This window comes from Aulonocara sp. 'chitande type north' Nkhata Bay, linkage group LG2, assembly GCF_057382095.1.
Source record: "Aulonocara sp. 'chitande type north' Nkhata Bay isolate Kocher_YH1m ecotype deep benthic linkage group LG2, A_spYH_male_GT1.1, whole genome shotgun sequence".
In the NCBI taxonomy this organism is placed as follows: domain Eukaryota; kingdom Metazoa; phylum Chordata; class Actinopteri; order Cichliformes; family Cichlidae; genus Aulonocara; species Aulonocara sp. 'chitande type north' Nkhata Bay.
In genome coordinates, this window is record NC_141345.1 from 4,714,739 (window position 1) to 4,729,882 (window position 15,144).

The window sequence follows — 15,144 nt, forward strand, 5'->3', positions numbered from 1 at the left end:
TATACTGATTTTGTCAAACTGGGTTTGCACGTTAAGAAATGATAAGAACATGAGTTGCTGGCTGAGGCGTGTTCGGTGTCTCAATGAAAAGAACATATACTTTAAGCGAACTTACTGGTCCGGTACTTGGGTCGGCATGTTATCTGAAGACCAGAAACCTCTAAGGTGCAGTGATCAGTCAAGAGAGCCTGCCAAGGGATGGTCACCGTTATGCTGCTCACAAAGCCATCTACTATCTCCAGAGGGGCCCCCAGGGACTCCAAAAGCTCATTGACCGCCTGTTGTAAAGAGGAGGCAGTTAGTAAGCAGCTGCTAAGAAGTAAAAGTAAAAGAAAAAATTGAAATATGCGGTTTCACATTTGCCTCATCACTCTGGGTGTCATATAAAGCTGAGGAAGTGCATAGTTAGTGTACCATGGGCATATATATTTATGCTGAATGCAGACAGAGGTAAACCTAAACTCGTGAGCTAGTGGTGCGTTTCCTGAGAGTGGATTTCCTCGAAGAAATGTGACCTAGGCTGGGAGCCCGACGCTGGAGATTGTTGTTGAATTCAAGCGCAGTTGCGAAATAGTCGAGGGAGCACGAGTCCGACAAAAACACTTGATGGCTGCTGCTCGCGTGCCAAGATCACCTTCTCCTCACGGTTAAAAACTCACCCAAACATCGAGGTTGATATCCTTGATGACACCGCTGCCGTTGTACAAGTCCAAGCCCAGCTGATCGAGGCTCAATCGCTCCTGCAAAAAGTGACCGAGGTAGTGCTGTAAAAGGTACCGACAGGCCCGCTTCTTGATTGAGCCCGACCAGGGGAAAAACCAGCGAGACATAGGGCCAGAGAGAGCGGGGAGAGGGAGCGAAGAGGTGGTGGAGGAGAACGAGTGCGAGTACAGTCCCCTGGAAACTGCATAACAGACTAAAACAAAGTGTGCAAAAACAAGGAATGAGCCACAGCTAGCTACAAGGGGCTAAGGAAGGGGTATACCGTAACTCTAGTTCTCCCTACACAAAAACTACAAAATCCTTTGTGTCAGGACCCAAGAAGCTCCCACGATACTTTTCGAGACTTTACTCCAGCTGACGGTATCCGTCTCAACTCATATTTTCGCCAGCTTTGTGTCGAATCGCAGCGATAAGTCCTCTTCGCGTATCCCTTGTTTCGGGGTTGTTTATTGTTATCATTCGCCAACTGATGGAACGTCCGTGCGTAACTCGTCACACTGACGTAGACAAAAACCGGAAAAGGAACGTATCTATCCAGGCGCCATTTTTAGAAGGTCAGCGTTTTTATTGTAAAACACTGATTTTATATTTTTTCTTCCAGAGTTTTGAACATTTACATATAACTGTATGGAAGGCAAGGCGATATGGACGATCAGAAATCACAAATCTTATCCTTTTATAAAATGTGATATTTTTTAAATTCCGCTTCAGTGTGTACCTTTGTATGTAAAAAATAATAAAATTGAAAAAAAGATCATTTGTGCGTTCTCCCCGATTGTCTCCATTTATTTTTCTTGCAGATCGTTTTCACTTGTTCTTTAACCTTAAAATTTGTTTTGGTTAATTAAACTGGTTGTATCTAACAAGAGTTCTGTAACTCCAAACTTATTTTTTTATAAAACTTTGTGGTTTTATCTTAACTATATTTAATATAATAAACATCACAAGTCTTAGTATCATAGGTAAGGCAAATGTACAGCATATATTAAATCTACCACCCTAAAGCAAATACAAACTTAAGGCCAGCTTCCCTCAGCTGCTCCCTTCAATAACACTTTGTCTAAACCATCTGCTCTCCCTCCATTTCACATGCTCCCACATCAGACTACTCTGTCTCCAAACTGCTCAACCCGAGCTGTCTCTGATATACAAGAAAAATAATTAATTTAAATTAGCCCAAACTTCAATCTGGACAGCCATAAAGATGTAGGAACTAAAGCAGCACTGTAAAAAGTTCCATACTATATTTTTTATGTCAACTTTTCCCACACATTTATATTTGCTTGGATAAAACTTTCTGATAAAAGTCATCCATGAGCAGCACCATTGATCTATTTTTTTACCCCAATGAAACTTAACAATTTTACATCTTTCAATAAGTCACCGTTTCTCAGTTATTTAAAATATTTTGACATTTTTGCTGTAAACTGAAATGTAGTCAAATTATTGGGCATTTCCCCCTCACTTTTCCACTCTTTTCTAATGTAACCTTGAAGAAAATTTATCAGTTGTGACAAAATATATTTTATTGTTAAACATAAACAAACAAAATCAAGATGAGCACATGAATACAATGGACCAATGGCCATATGTCTTTATTCCTATAAAAACTGTGTAGTGATATCTATACAAATGACCAAAAACTAAGGTTACAATAACCAAAAACAGTAGCAGAATGACATTTGGCTGTTAAAACAGTTAACACAAGTAGACTTGATCTACTTCATTCATAATTAAACAAAAGTGAGCGAATAAAAGAACAAAAGCCATAAATAAAAGTAACTGCGCTTTAGTTTATTTCACAGATATTTGATTCCACTCTTTATTTTATGAAAGCTACGTCAGGAATCTTTCCTTCAGCCTGGAAAGAGAAAACAAAAAGGAGATATTTCAAAGCCATGGCCTCACAATAGTGTTTCTATGTTGATTTATAGACAGAACAATTATCATTATTATTATACAATTTAAGTTACCTTCAACTGAGTAAAGATCTGCGCTGCTCTGCTGAAGTCCCATTCATTGTCTTGTAGACACCTGTTAAAGATGTATGTTTAGATGTTTAAATACACAATCATACACAAGACCACAAAAAGATATGTGCAGGAAACAAAACGCACTTCTGTGACCACTCCAGGTTCATGCCAGACTTCTGTGAGAAAGCTGTGAGCATCTCTTGCTGCTGTGCAGTGAGGGTGGGGACAGGGCTGGAAGATGGAGTCGGGGCAGGAGCCACGAAGGCTCGGCGGATCTCCTCTGTTGTGGCCATTCGAATGAAAAGCTGGTCGTTGACAATGCACAACCTGTCACAAAAGAACCACACACAGAAAACATAAGGATATCTGGATGTTTCTGTTATACACAGGAGAAGCTAAACGTCCTTTTTGTTTGTTGGTACAATTTCTGATTAGGTTCATCTGCAATACAGTCTGCTGTCAGGCTCTAGCAGGAGACGCACGCATGTAATATGTTTGATATATTTAACTTGACCGCTATGACTCTCTGACTCTAACACAGCGTGTTACCAATTTCATGAAATACACATTTTTCTCTAGTGATTGGTGGGTGCCAAGTTGTTGCAGACTGGTCTCAAGACGCAGACTGAAGCATAACAATAAACAAACACTTCGTTATGCACCACAGGAAGATCATATAAACCGCCGGGAGCTCAGTAAAACTCACCCAGAATTTCCTGCTGGGACTGTGATGAAAACTCGAGAGAAGGCCATTGTGGATTCTCGCGATTTCCCATCAACAACAACTGAAACAGACAACAGACAGACAAATTAGTAAAGAAATCAACAGGTATGCCCCTTTGTTCAGGACCAATTCTAAAACTCTGACTAAAACAGCTCACCTTCTTTAAAGACTCCACTCACTGTGAATGACAGTAGTGTATTCTGTAAACGGAAAACATGTTTTGAGAGAATTAGAACAATAAATTGCTTCAGAGGAAAACGTCAAGGTGGATGACAGAATGAAAACCCACCGTGTAGGTGTTCACATCAATCGTAAAGGAGGCGATGTCGTGCTGAGTCTTTGGTAGCTCGTTGAGGAAAGCCACCACGTTCAGTCGTGTATGCTTCAGCAGTCGAAAGCGTATCGCTAAAGAAGTCAAAATTTCGAGAGGGAAAACATGAGGAGACGTCTCAAATCCCGACAACCTCAATTTAGACAGTGAAAGATACTCACTGGAGTCTTTGACTCTCTTCAGGTTTCGACTGTCTTTGTAATACTCTCCCAGACTGCTCCTAAACAGCAGAGGGACAAACAGACTCAATGTTAGGGGAGGACATAGAAAGAGCAACCCATGCAAACATCTTGTCAATGAAAAGCTTAATTCTGCTTTGTTGATGAAAACACCCAAAATATATTAATCAGAGTAGTAAGTTATCTACAAATGTGCTTGTGTCCTCACCTGGAGGGGTTCTGGGTGGAGTAAGGTGTTGTGATTGATAATGATGCTCCATCATGATAGGCATCCAGGAGCGGCTGTCTATCCCCCGAATCATAGATACTGTAGTACCTGCAACACAGTCACAAGCCATGAAGTTAGTTTCTGTGTTTGTCCTTTTCCCCAAAAAATTATTTCCTTAAAAGCTAATTAAAATTAACAAATAAAAACATTAATTGTTCAGTGGGCACATTATCAGTGCACCAACTCTAAAAAAATTTCAGGGTTTTCCTCATTACTAAAAAAGGAAAAGGAGAAACTTACTGTTGCAAGAACCGAAGGATGTGCGCCTTGATCTCATCGGAGCCAAAACAGCTGCCCTGGAAAGTCACACAGGAAAACATTTGTACAACGCAGATTAAACTAATTCAGTTAACAGTAATATAGACACAATGCTGAATATCAGTGAGTAAAACTATACATTCAGCTAACCTTGCAGGGGGGAATAGTGGTGGGCGTTTCCACATCAAATCCAATCGGTGGAGGGAGGTCATGACCATCCTGAAGTGAAACACACAAAATTATCGTAAAAGTTTGGTTTAACATCAATAAAGCAATACAAAAACTAAAATATGGAGATGTGCGTATCATATGAAAGATAATGACCATTTTAGGGTTTCCCAGGGAACACATGAAACAAAACTACTCTGATCATTTTTCCCATTTTGGCCAAAAACAATAGAAATCAAGAACACCAACAGATTCTTCAGAACATGACATTTATTGGAATATTCAAAAGGATTTTATAGCATCTTTAGGTAAAAGAACAACTAAATAAAGGAGAATGACTTCAAAGATAGTGAATTTTGAGATATAAATGTGGGAACCTACCAGTCTGAGAAGCCGGGGAAACCTCTGGCGCACAGCACTGGTATGGGAACAAAAACCAAGAGCAGGAACGTTATCGTCACAATCCATACCCATACACACACAACTAATGTTCATTACTGTGGGTATAACTGACAGTCACACCTGCTGATCCACTTAATGTCATTTTGTGCCTTTCAGTTGAATTTTTAGGACACTACACTTTGAGGATGAAATTAAAATGTTTCATTACAACCAGTGTCACAAAGGATTTAATCTTCTGTGTGTACAAGGAAATCCACAAATCAACTTAGCGTTTTCGTCCTTCTCATATTTTTTGCTGTGCTCTTTTGAAGTTTCCCGCACTGAAGTGTACTTACCAGCTGGTATACTCACCCTCTCCCCCATTTTGGTGACATACACAGATCTGACATGGAGCAGCAACACAAGCACACTTTTCTAGGAGCGCACACATACTAACATGCAAAGTCCCATGATTTACGAGACCACACCAGGATCCAGCAAACACATTCATTCTGAAGTATTAAAATAAAGAGATTATGCATTGCTGGGAGAGAGGTGGTTACAAAATCTCTGGCCAAGATGTTGGGGAACAGATGAGTCTACGTCACCAAGAAAACAAAACAGGTGAAGTACAGTTCAGTGACATACTAGCACAAGTAGCCTAACATTCAGAAGACAGTCACTATTCATCATTTGGGTGATTTTCATCAGCGTCTGTGCCCACGATTATCAGCAATTAAAGCAGACCTGAGAAGAGAGCCGAACGGCAACGACAGCAGGTCTCTAAGAGAGCTTAGCCTAGCAGTCCCGCCGCTCATTCTGTACCCATCCCCTGCTGCTAAAGTACGAAATTTACCAGCTAACTTTCTCACTCTGAAGAGTAAATAAACTTTCTCTAAGCTTTTTTTTTTTTCAAGTAAAATTTGGGACCAAACCTCTGGTTAAAGAGGCGTAATCATGACGTAGAGTGATAATCATCTAATAATAATTGAGCTTTTTCGTACTGGTCACAGCCATCAGAAACTGGAAGAGGAAGTGTTTTCATGTTGGGTTTTTTTCTGAACTGATTTCCAGTTCAGAACATATTTTCTTCAGACGTTTTGTCAGGGATATTTGCCAAACTCTCCACTTCATTCACAGACAATCAGAGGCCCATTTTAGGCAAAAGAGATCAGACTTAGTGGGAGTGTTTTCTCTCTTTGGCTCATCACTGGTCATTGATAATGACATTTCCCCCTCCGCCTCATCCCAGCGGCTTTACCCTTGAAGTCCCGTCTTCTTCACTTCATCTCATCAGTGAGTCTGAGCTCACAGGGACTGAGGCCGAGTAATCGTGACTGTGCCTGCCTTAGGTTGTCCCAGGGTTTCGAGGTGGGATCTTACCCGTCATGGGCTATCCAGCCTTCCATACTCGCCTGATACGGGGGCCAAGTGGGCAGGGGTGCTATGAGGGGAGGGGACACCCTGGCTGTGGAAATTTTCTTTGTTTCATCCAAAATTTGTCGAGATGAAAATGGCTTGCCCACTCTCCAACAGAGAGTCTACACTTTTACAGTACTGCTCAAAATCTCATTATGGATCCCTGTTTTTGAAATAAATCAGATGTGAAATGCTCACTTTTTTTTGCTTTTTGTTGCAGTTTTTGTTTTGTTTTTTAAATTAGCATGCTTCTTATCATCTGCAGTGTGACAGTATTTTTACAGCAGCTTATGGGATAAGTAACCACAATGTCAGCAGGGGAATACTAGGCAGAGCGCCGCCTAGAGTGACAACACACAAAGATGACACCAAAGCTTGAAAGGAAGTGCCACAGAGAAGCTGAACAACCGTCAGAAAGAAGAAGTAGTGCTGTTCACACTGCAGAGGGTTTAAGCAAGCTGAAAGGAAAATAAATTTTAACACTGTGCAAATTTACTGTGGTCAGATGTCCTCTCAGCAACTTTTGAAAGTAAGAAATGATTAGTTTGCAGTGCGAAAAAGAAACGTTAATCATTGAGTGGGAAAAACACGTTCAAACCCCGCCCCCCCCAAAAAAGCAACGACAACAACAAAAAAAACCCAAAACATTTAAATACCCACAGATCCTTGATTATTTAACGCACAGCACATAGCTGAATACTTGTGTATGTCACTACAAGTGTATAGGTATAGGCACAACTGCATGGATATTTAAAAGTCTGTATGCAAGTAAATCTGTACATAAATGACAAATATTAATCAGTTATCATTTCCATTTAGGGCGTTTTTAATATTCCTCAACACAGTGACAAGATCAGAAAGCTTATGGTGTATTTAAGTCAACTGGTACGTCTCCTTCAACTTAAAAAAAAAAAAAAAAAGATAATATCTGCGAGTTACAGTGTTTCACTCACAGAAAACACAAGTCGTTAAAGTTTTTATGAGTTGGCTCTGCTTGGTCCAAGCGTTCATCCTCAACTCCTGAGCAAAATGGTTTGTTACTTTACAGCCATCTTAAACACAAACACAGGTAACTGATCTTGTTTTGTAGCATCCTGCATCATACTCAGACAGCCACACACAGTCACTGAATTATTTCTGTAAGAATTACTTTTTCAATCTCGTGAATCGCTGACTGACCTAATGTATGAGGCCTGGTCCTTGAAGACGTCACACAGAGGGTTTCGAGTTAGCCACAGCTCCACCAGCTTCAGGCCTTTCACCTTGTCCAGCTCCCGATCAGACTTTAGCTGGAGAACCACACAGAATCAGGATTTTTTTTTATTTTATTTTTTAAATTGCACAAACATACACACGCAACGTGCAAAGGACCACTAGGTCATGTCTGTTTATACTTCTACAAACTGAGTAGTCAGTCTCACCTCATTTTGGGAAAGATTGAGAGTTTTCAAATTGGGCACCTTGGTAACCAATTCAGCCAGTTCATCCAGTTTGTGAATACGGTTGTTACTCAGGTTTAAGGACGTCAGCTGGCAAAATGAGACACAAAATGATAATGAGCACACTTAAATGTGTTCCATTACTTTATAGCAGCTACAGTAGATTATAGAAGTGCCTGTGCTTCTGTCACTGCACTAATGTTACCTCAGGAATGTTTTCTTCAATGATCTTGATGACAGCTTCCATGTTAGTCTTCCTGTTCAGGATCACTTCAATGTTTTGGGACACCAGGTCTGTCATGCAAGATAAAATTAGCAATAAAACACTACACAAACATGTTAAAGTGTTGTTTTACATGGCAGTAAATAAAGTTCTGCAAGGTACAGTTTCACAGGAGGATTGATTTGACTCTTGGTGTAAAACATCACAGGAAGCCATTTAGAACAGGCATTCAATCGCCATTTTGCAGAGATGCAAGTATTGTAATAACAATAATAATCATCATTTCTGTAAGGCTGGTCAGAAACTTACTTATAAGTATGAACCGTGTGATCCTGGTAGCAAATGTATGCAAAAAATGTTTTTAAAAGATGCGTATAATCACCTGGGTCTGTTCGAATGTTGTTCAAGTCGAGTGCTTGCTGGGAGGCATCGAAACGTTTTGCCATGCATTGCTGTCAGATAAAAACAAGAATCAACACATTAGCCTCCAAAACACCACAAATGGTCACAATGGCAAAATAATTCTCCTCTGAACTCTCTCCACCACTCAGGTCAGATCACTTCTGTTGAATCAAATGCAAAAAGAGTTTACCAATTTAATAAAATGAATGCAGCGAAGCAGCCACCACTTTACCCGTTTGCTCAATGCGTCCAAATATAACAACACAAATAAACTTATGGTACAGTCATATAAAAATTTCAAAAATTTATAAATATTTTATTAAGGTTCTACTAACGCTCCTAATCACTCCCCATAGTTGCAGCTTTACTCTGAAAACACCTGACTGGGACAATACACATTTACAGTTATTATAAGTAGGGTTTGGCTAGAATATAGCAGCTATTGGTAGTTCAGTGGTCTGCTTGCTTGAGAATTTGACATGTATTTCCCAAAAACACCAGAAGGTGGTGCTTTCTTCCTTTTTGTTGTGTTGAGTGGATAGCTGTACACTCATCAGTGAGTCATTTTATTGTTGATGTTAAGTTCATCATAACAAAGTCCTGAACATTGTGCTTGGTTAGTTTGGGGCGCTTTGCCTTTATGGTTGTGAAACTGAGATGTCGTCATTTTAAATCATACTGCCTTACTACATTTAGCAGTAACGGGTGAAATGTGTATTTAGTCAACTTTGTTTTCTGCAATTTCATTCTAAAAATGTCTCTACAAACAAGACAAGTGCATACTTGGCATTTTTTGACAGGGAGTCAGGTTGAGACGATCGGTTAAAAATGCAGGCTAAAGGCCACCTGTCTCCAACTTCTTAGAGATATGACAAACTTTCACTTTCACTCATGACATGTGCATCACTAAAATGAAAATGCTTTGCTTTGAGGTTCTATAATTCTGTGACCTAAACTGGTAAACTGCATTTAAACGAACGTGCTATTAACATCACTAATAAACAGTTAATGTATGTAAGAACGACACTTTAACAGTGTACTTAGTACTAGAACACCATTAGTTTGAGCAACAGACTCTCACAATGATTAGAGAAACTCAAAGACATTTTGAACATTACTTATGAGGCTTTTAGCCACAATCACTTCCCCCACTCAGGTGCTTCCTACCTTCAGGTGCTCCAGGTGTTCAGGCTTCAGGTCAGAGAGGAGGAATGACGGTGGAGCACTTTTGTTGACGTGCACTTCGACCTTGGAGAAACACAGATGGAAAATGACAAATCAATAACTTAAGATTAAGATTGTTTGATTAATGGTTATTCATTATCTTGTTTTCACATTCAAGTAGGTGGATAAACACTCAGTAGCAGCACACCAATGATCTGTGACCTTAAGGCAACAGCACAGCAGAGTACAATAGGCGTGAACAGTACACATGACACAAAAACCTATCGATATTATTACACCAACATACCTTATAACCATCGGTGTCTGTGATCTTATGTGAACACTTGTGTAAAGCACTGGCAACAGAGGAGTCATCCACATAGAAATGGACCCTGTTATGGTCCACATGGTACTGGATAAAGAGGGCAAGACAAGAAAGAAAAAGATAATACAATTAAAATCGCCTTAGACTTACCTTACAAATTTTACTACATGGGTACTGCAGATATTTTCTGAATAATTGTATAGGCACAAAGAATTACATCATTTATTTTATCAGAACACAACATACAGAAACTTAAAAAAGCTTACTCATACATTTGCTACTTCAAGAAATATATAAAAAGGTATTAAATCTGTTTATAACTAGTAATTATAAGTGCTTAAATGCACCTGTATAGGGTGGTACGGAACGGAACAAATGTTCTGGAGAGCTGGGAGTAGCCACTTCTTGTCATATTTTCTTCCATGTGGAATCTGCCAAACATACAAGAAACAAAATATAATTTCTTTATAGATTACAAAGTGGTTTCTTTGACTTCCTGGGGTGACCGTAATGATACACACCGTTACTTTGTACCAGCCCGATTGGTTTTTCCCTCCTCCGCCACCTCGTTCTCCTCCTCTGAAGGGACCACCCCCTCCACCTCTGCCTCCACCTTTGCCTTGTCGCCTGTCTCTGTCAAACCGTCCATCTAATTTCCTAAAAGGTCTTCCGTATGGGTTACTAGGGAGAACACAACAAGGCAGTATATATTCAGGCATATGGCCACACAGGGAAAAGAATCAACGCAATTTTTAAGTTCTATTTCTCAGTATTCTGTCTTTGTACAAGCAGTTTATTTATCTATTATCATCATTGCAAATCATGCCATCTGCCAAAGATTAAGTCACAATTCTGGCATGTGAGGCGCTTTGATAAACTACCAGTTTGTTGTGCCTATCTAGATTTTTGCAATCTGGTGTGTGCAGAGCAGAAGGGCTAAAGGTACCAGTAGGTCGGTCTCAACGTGACTCATCAATCATATATCTCGAGATAGCAATAAGGAGATTCCTGATAAAAACCTCTGTAATTGCGTTGTTTGCCATTCTGACTTGTGTTCTGATTCTAGTTCAAAACCATTTCCATCATTTAGGGGTAGACTGCAGCAAGTGTGGTTATGATATGCACAAGCAATCACCAGTGTGCCAACCACAATCATTACAGGACTTTGCATCAGGTCGACAGGAGTCAGGTTTCAAAATTACACGGATAAATGCTCTGTATTTTTCCTTACATTCAGTGTTGCTTTAACCTTTTGTCAAGGCCCAACACAGCTTTCACACTCGCAGTTCTTATTGTAGTAATGGTAATGGCCTGCATTTGTATAGCGCTTTTCTAGTCCATAGGACCCCAAAGCGCTTTACACTACATTCAGTCATTCACCCATTCACACACACATTCACACACTGGCAATGGCAAGCTACATTGTAGCCACAGCTGCCCTGGGGCGCACTGACAGAGGAGAGGCTGCCGGACACAGGCGCCACCGGGCCCTCTGACCACCACCAGTAGGCAAACATGGGGTTAGTATCTTGCCCAAGGATATTTGACATGCAGCCAGGATGCAGCCTGGGATCGAACCACTGACCTTCTGATTAGTGGCTGACCTGCTCTGCCACCTGAGCTACAGCCACCCCTAGTAGACTTAAAATAAATAAAGAAATAATTACCCTACCCCAGTGTTTGTGAAATAGTCACACGCATGTACTGGCAGAGCATGAGACACAGACAGGCAAACTTATTAAAACACTGCTTTACAGTGGCCTCCCTTTTTATTACCTGGAATATTCTCCTTCATCAACCAGTTTTTCATTCAAGATGTGGAAACTAGAAAAAAAAAGTCACACTGGATGCAGGACACGAGCTGATATTTTAATAATTTCATGTTATAATTTTTAGCTGACTAACAAAATCACTTATTTTTTCTCAGTTCACTTTTACCGTTTCAGTCCTGTTCACTTTTCCTGTGGTATTATTCATGTCAGCAAAGGAACAGAAGTGAAAATGGTCTGGTGCTCTACTTTCTCATCCTGTGCGGGCTATTCAAGATGCAACACCTTTCCTACAGCTTCACATGAAATCCACATCAAACACCTAAGACCTTGCTGTTTATGTGTTACTCACCTTACAAGAAAATTATACATTGTGCAAATGTTCTTTTCAGTTTAAAGCCATTAATTGTTTACTTAGACTAAAGTATTACTGTGAGAAGTTTATCAGACAAACTCTAGCAAATGCATTCAATGAAAGTGTAACTTATTACACTTACAATCTGTTCTGGGAGCTGCTGTCCTGACAGCCATCACTCATAGTTACATCTCCATCAGTATCTTCAAGCCTCGACCGTGGTCCAGGACCTCCAAACCCTCCTGAGTGGTTTCCACGCTGGCGGTCTCTGCGAGACCTGTCATACCGACCCTTGTGAGGGCCTCTGCCTTTACGGTTGCGAAACTGTGGTGCGGTTCTGTCATCATGCTCTGTAACGGAGAAAGTAAGTTAGCTCACAACCTAAATATCACATCTCAGCTACAAAATACAAGCAATAATAACCCCCCAAAAGGTATAGGTTATGAGTTAAATTAAATCAGCTACTGTACATGGACTAGATAAGACTGAAAAGAGCTCAAATGACTGTTACAGATTGCAATGTAAACATTAAAGGAAGCTTACAATTTTAAATACGCACTCTGTAGCAGATTTTAATTAAGCCTACACTTTTGCAAATTATGCACATTTTAAAAAGTCCTTTAAATATCCAAGACAAGCCCTGGTCTTGTTGATCTCTGCAGTAACTCTCTGGACTCATTTTACCAGCGAAATAATACAAATATTCATGGCGTGGTACTGGGTAAACATGTGTCACAAAATGACACCTCCGAGATGCCTTCGACATATTTTTACCTCCGTGAACCATGAAATCGGTTCTTCTGACCTCTCTCCTCACCATAAAGTCTCCAAGATCTGTGGAAAGGTCGTTAAAAGTGCAGTAAGTTTAAACCTGCAGTGAACGTGGCTTCTTACCGTTGTAGTAATGCCCGCCGTCCGCCATATTTCTCCAATAGTGTTGGATAACAGCCACAACCCAGAGTAAAACAAAAAAACAACAATGCTACTAGTGGTAGTTTCTTTTCTTTGTTTCACGGCACTCAAAGCCAAGGCTGTCGGAGAAACTCCAACATTCCGAGTGGACCAGCGGAAACAAAGGCGACCCCGACGTGACTGTCGGCTCGTAATTAGCAGCTTAGCTTAGCTTAGCTTCCCCTGCCGAGCCCAAACGAAAAGACAAAGCCGGAAACACAACTGGGTTCTCTTCCGGGGCAAGAAAAGGGAGCGGACAGTTGAAACAAACTACGGTGGGATTATGGTCAAGTAAAAAAAAAAAACAAAAAAAAACAATGTACAAATCAGGTTTTGCTAGCGTTAGCTTCGACTTACTTTTGCGTATATATGCGCAAAACCTATAGCGCGAAGCTTGATGTAGGATATCCGACCACTTAAATCACACACGAACCTCTTTAAAAGGCTCACCAACTTCTGTATTTCCACAAAGATGAGGGATAAAACACAGACAGCTGTCTTTTAAGTTAGCCAACGGGCCGGTCTGTTGTTTTTTCAAAGCTGCGCCAGTATGCAAATGTATTTTTAAAAAAAACTACAGCGGTTTCAAAGGGTATACAAAATGGGGTTGTCTCGTTTAGCAACACTTCTAAAAACTATATTGTTTGAATTTGAAAATAATAATTTCAACATCATGTAACACTGAGACCTTTGATAAAAACAGAATCACATAAGATTCATTTAGATGTGTCATTTCCTAAACCTACAGAAGTTTTTATTCTAATTTCAGCGCTGCACAAATCATATCTCAGTATGTTGTTTTGACCAGCTGTCAGTAATCCTCCAAATAACTGTAAAGTTCCCGTGACATGTGCACAAAAGACTGATTTTTAAAAGTAAGAAAAAAAACCCAGGTTATATTAATGACTCACTTCTATTGTTTGTGCCACTGAAGCATAAAACCAGGAGCACTTTCAATGCAGGAAGGTGCAGCTGGAAGCAATAACAATAATGATGTCCCAATAAGCCCTGACAGTGAACCAGCACGGTTTAATACTAGCAGAAATATCACAAAATGTCATAATAAGCTCTTAATATTTTATTCTGGAATTGTCCAGAGGTGCTTTTTTTTGTACAAACAGTGCACTTTAATATGGCCTATCAGGATTTAAAAAGGAGTATAATTTGATAATATTTCGCTCAAAGAAACTTTAGGATAGGGTCAGCTGTACAAACTGTGTTTTATCGCAAATCGTGACGATCCTGGTTCTTAGTAACCAAACTGCAACTGAATATATATTTAATTAATATAAAAACATATGCATGTAAAATATTAGCCTGAAGGCTTCCGTTAGCATCACACCATTTAATTCTCTGACCAGGTAAACAATAGCTACACCTTCCTCCTCGGTAGCATGCTTATTTATTTTGTAAATTTTCAATGTTAAGGCAATATCATTCACAATGTCTGTTTAAAACACGAAGCATAAGCAGGTGTAAGCGATTAGACGGTAATGTAAACCCGGGCTAAACGAAGCCGAGAGAATAATAGGAGTCAGACTTACCATCATTCACCACATGTGTCACCACGGCCAGGTTGCGATAGTTCCTCTGAAACATGATCACTTGGTCCTCTCAAGACCACTTAAACTCCCAGAAAAAACTTACTTTCTCCTTGAAAAACTCCTTTTCAAAACAGCACCAGATTCTTTGTCAGCCTTCTTGAGCGAAATTTGAAGTTTATGCTTTTTTTCTTTTTGGGCAACTTTGTGAGCAGAAGCTAAGGTTAGCTTGCAGCTAGCAGTATCGTTCACGTTGGCTGCCCAGGACCAGTTTCAACATTTACCACTAATTTCTTTTTTTCTTTTTTTTACCACCTTATTGGTTTTTCCCCCCATAAAAGTACCGAAAACATGTCGTTTTAGCTCCTGTCAGTCGGTCTCTCCCGCTCACTTGTCTCCTGAAGCGCCAACAACATGGCGCCACCTGGCGAAACGAAGCTCTAACGTCTAATTACTGCAGCCTGAGCGCTTAAACTGCCACAGTATTAGCATACTTTAAAAAAATATATTTAGGCAAATGTAAAATTTTGTATTTTTATGGCATTTTTTAA

At 40.0% G+C, this 15,144-nt stretch overlaps 2 protein-coding genes across 6 annotated transcripts in view; both read right to left on the reverse strand.

The window, feature by feature from the left end:
* The window catches only part of atg2a (autophagy related 2A), a 28,898-nt gene extending 27,698 nt beyond the window's left edge, over positions 1–1,200 (reverse strand). Inside the window, exons 1-2 of the mRNA XM_086303469.1 lie at positions 660–1,200; positions 116–278 (exon numbers count right to left, since the gene is read on the reverse strand). Of these exons, the coding sequence (XP_086159595.1) occupies positions 116–278; positions 660–830 (334 nt within the window). The 5' untranslated portion in view covers positions 831–1,200. The remainder of the gene's footprint in view (positions 1–115; positions 279–659) is intronic.
* A 1,296-nt stretch (positions 1,201–2,496) lies between these two features.
* On the reverse strand, positions 2,497–15,053 carry nxf1a (nuclear RNA export factor 1a). 5 transcript variants are annotated; one of them, XM_086303481.1, is made up of 22 exons: positions 14,597–15,053; positions 12,876–12,935; positions 12,244–12,451; positions 10,499–10,658; positions 10,325–10,408; positions 9,960–10,064; positions 9,656–9,736; positions 8,469–8,538; positions 8,069–8,157; positions 7,846–7,953; positions 7,604–7,713; positions 5,006–5,042; positions 4,607–4,675; positions 4,439–4,494; positions 4,139–4,246; positions 3,913–3,971; positions 3,710–3,825; positions 3,578–3,620; positions 3,403–3,481; positions 2,841–3,023; positions 2,697–2,757; positions 2,497–2,584 (listed from the first exon to the last, which is right to left on the reverse strand). In XM_086303481.1, exons 1-22 carry the CDS (start codon positions 14,649–14,651, stop codon positions 2,546–2,548), a joined length of 1,980 nt encoding a protein of 659 aa, XP_086159607.1. In that variant the 5' UTR covers positions 14,652–15,053; the 3' UTR covers positions 2,497–2,545. The 5 variants fall into 5 exon arrangements, with proteins under 5 accessions (XP_086159607.1, XP_086159622.1, XP_086159630.1 ...); XM_086303496.1 differs by lacking the exon at positions 14,597–15,053 and adding an exon at positions 13,410–13,616; XM_086303504.1 differs by lacking the exon at positions 14,597–15,053 and adding an exon at positions 13,486–13,599.
* Positions 15,054–15,144: the final 91 nt, after the last annotated feature.

Coding starts and splice junctions, on each gene's coding strand:
- nxf1a (XM_086303481.1), bottom strand. CDS start 14,651: ATGTTTCAGAGGAACTATCGCAACCTGGCCGTGGTGACACATGTGGTG. Junction 7,714..7,845: donor TCAATCTTTCCCAAAATGAG/GTGAGACTGACT, acceptor GTGGTTCTCCAG/CTAAAGTCTGATCGGGAGCT. Junction 2,585..2,696: donor AGATCTTTACTCAGTTGAAG/GTAACTTAAATT, acceptor TTCTCTTTCCAG/GCTGAAGGAAAGATTCCTGA.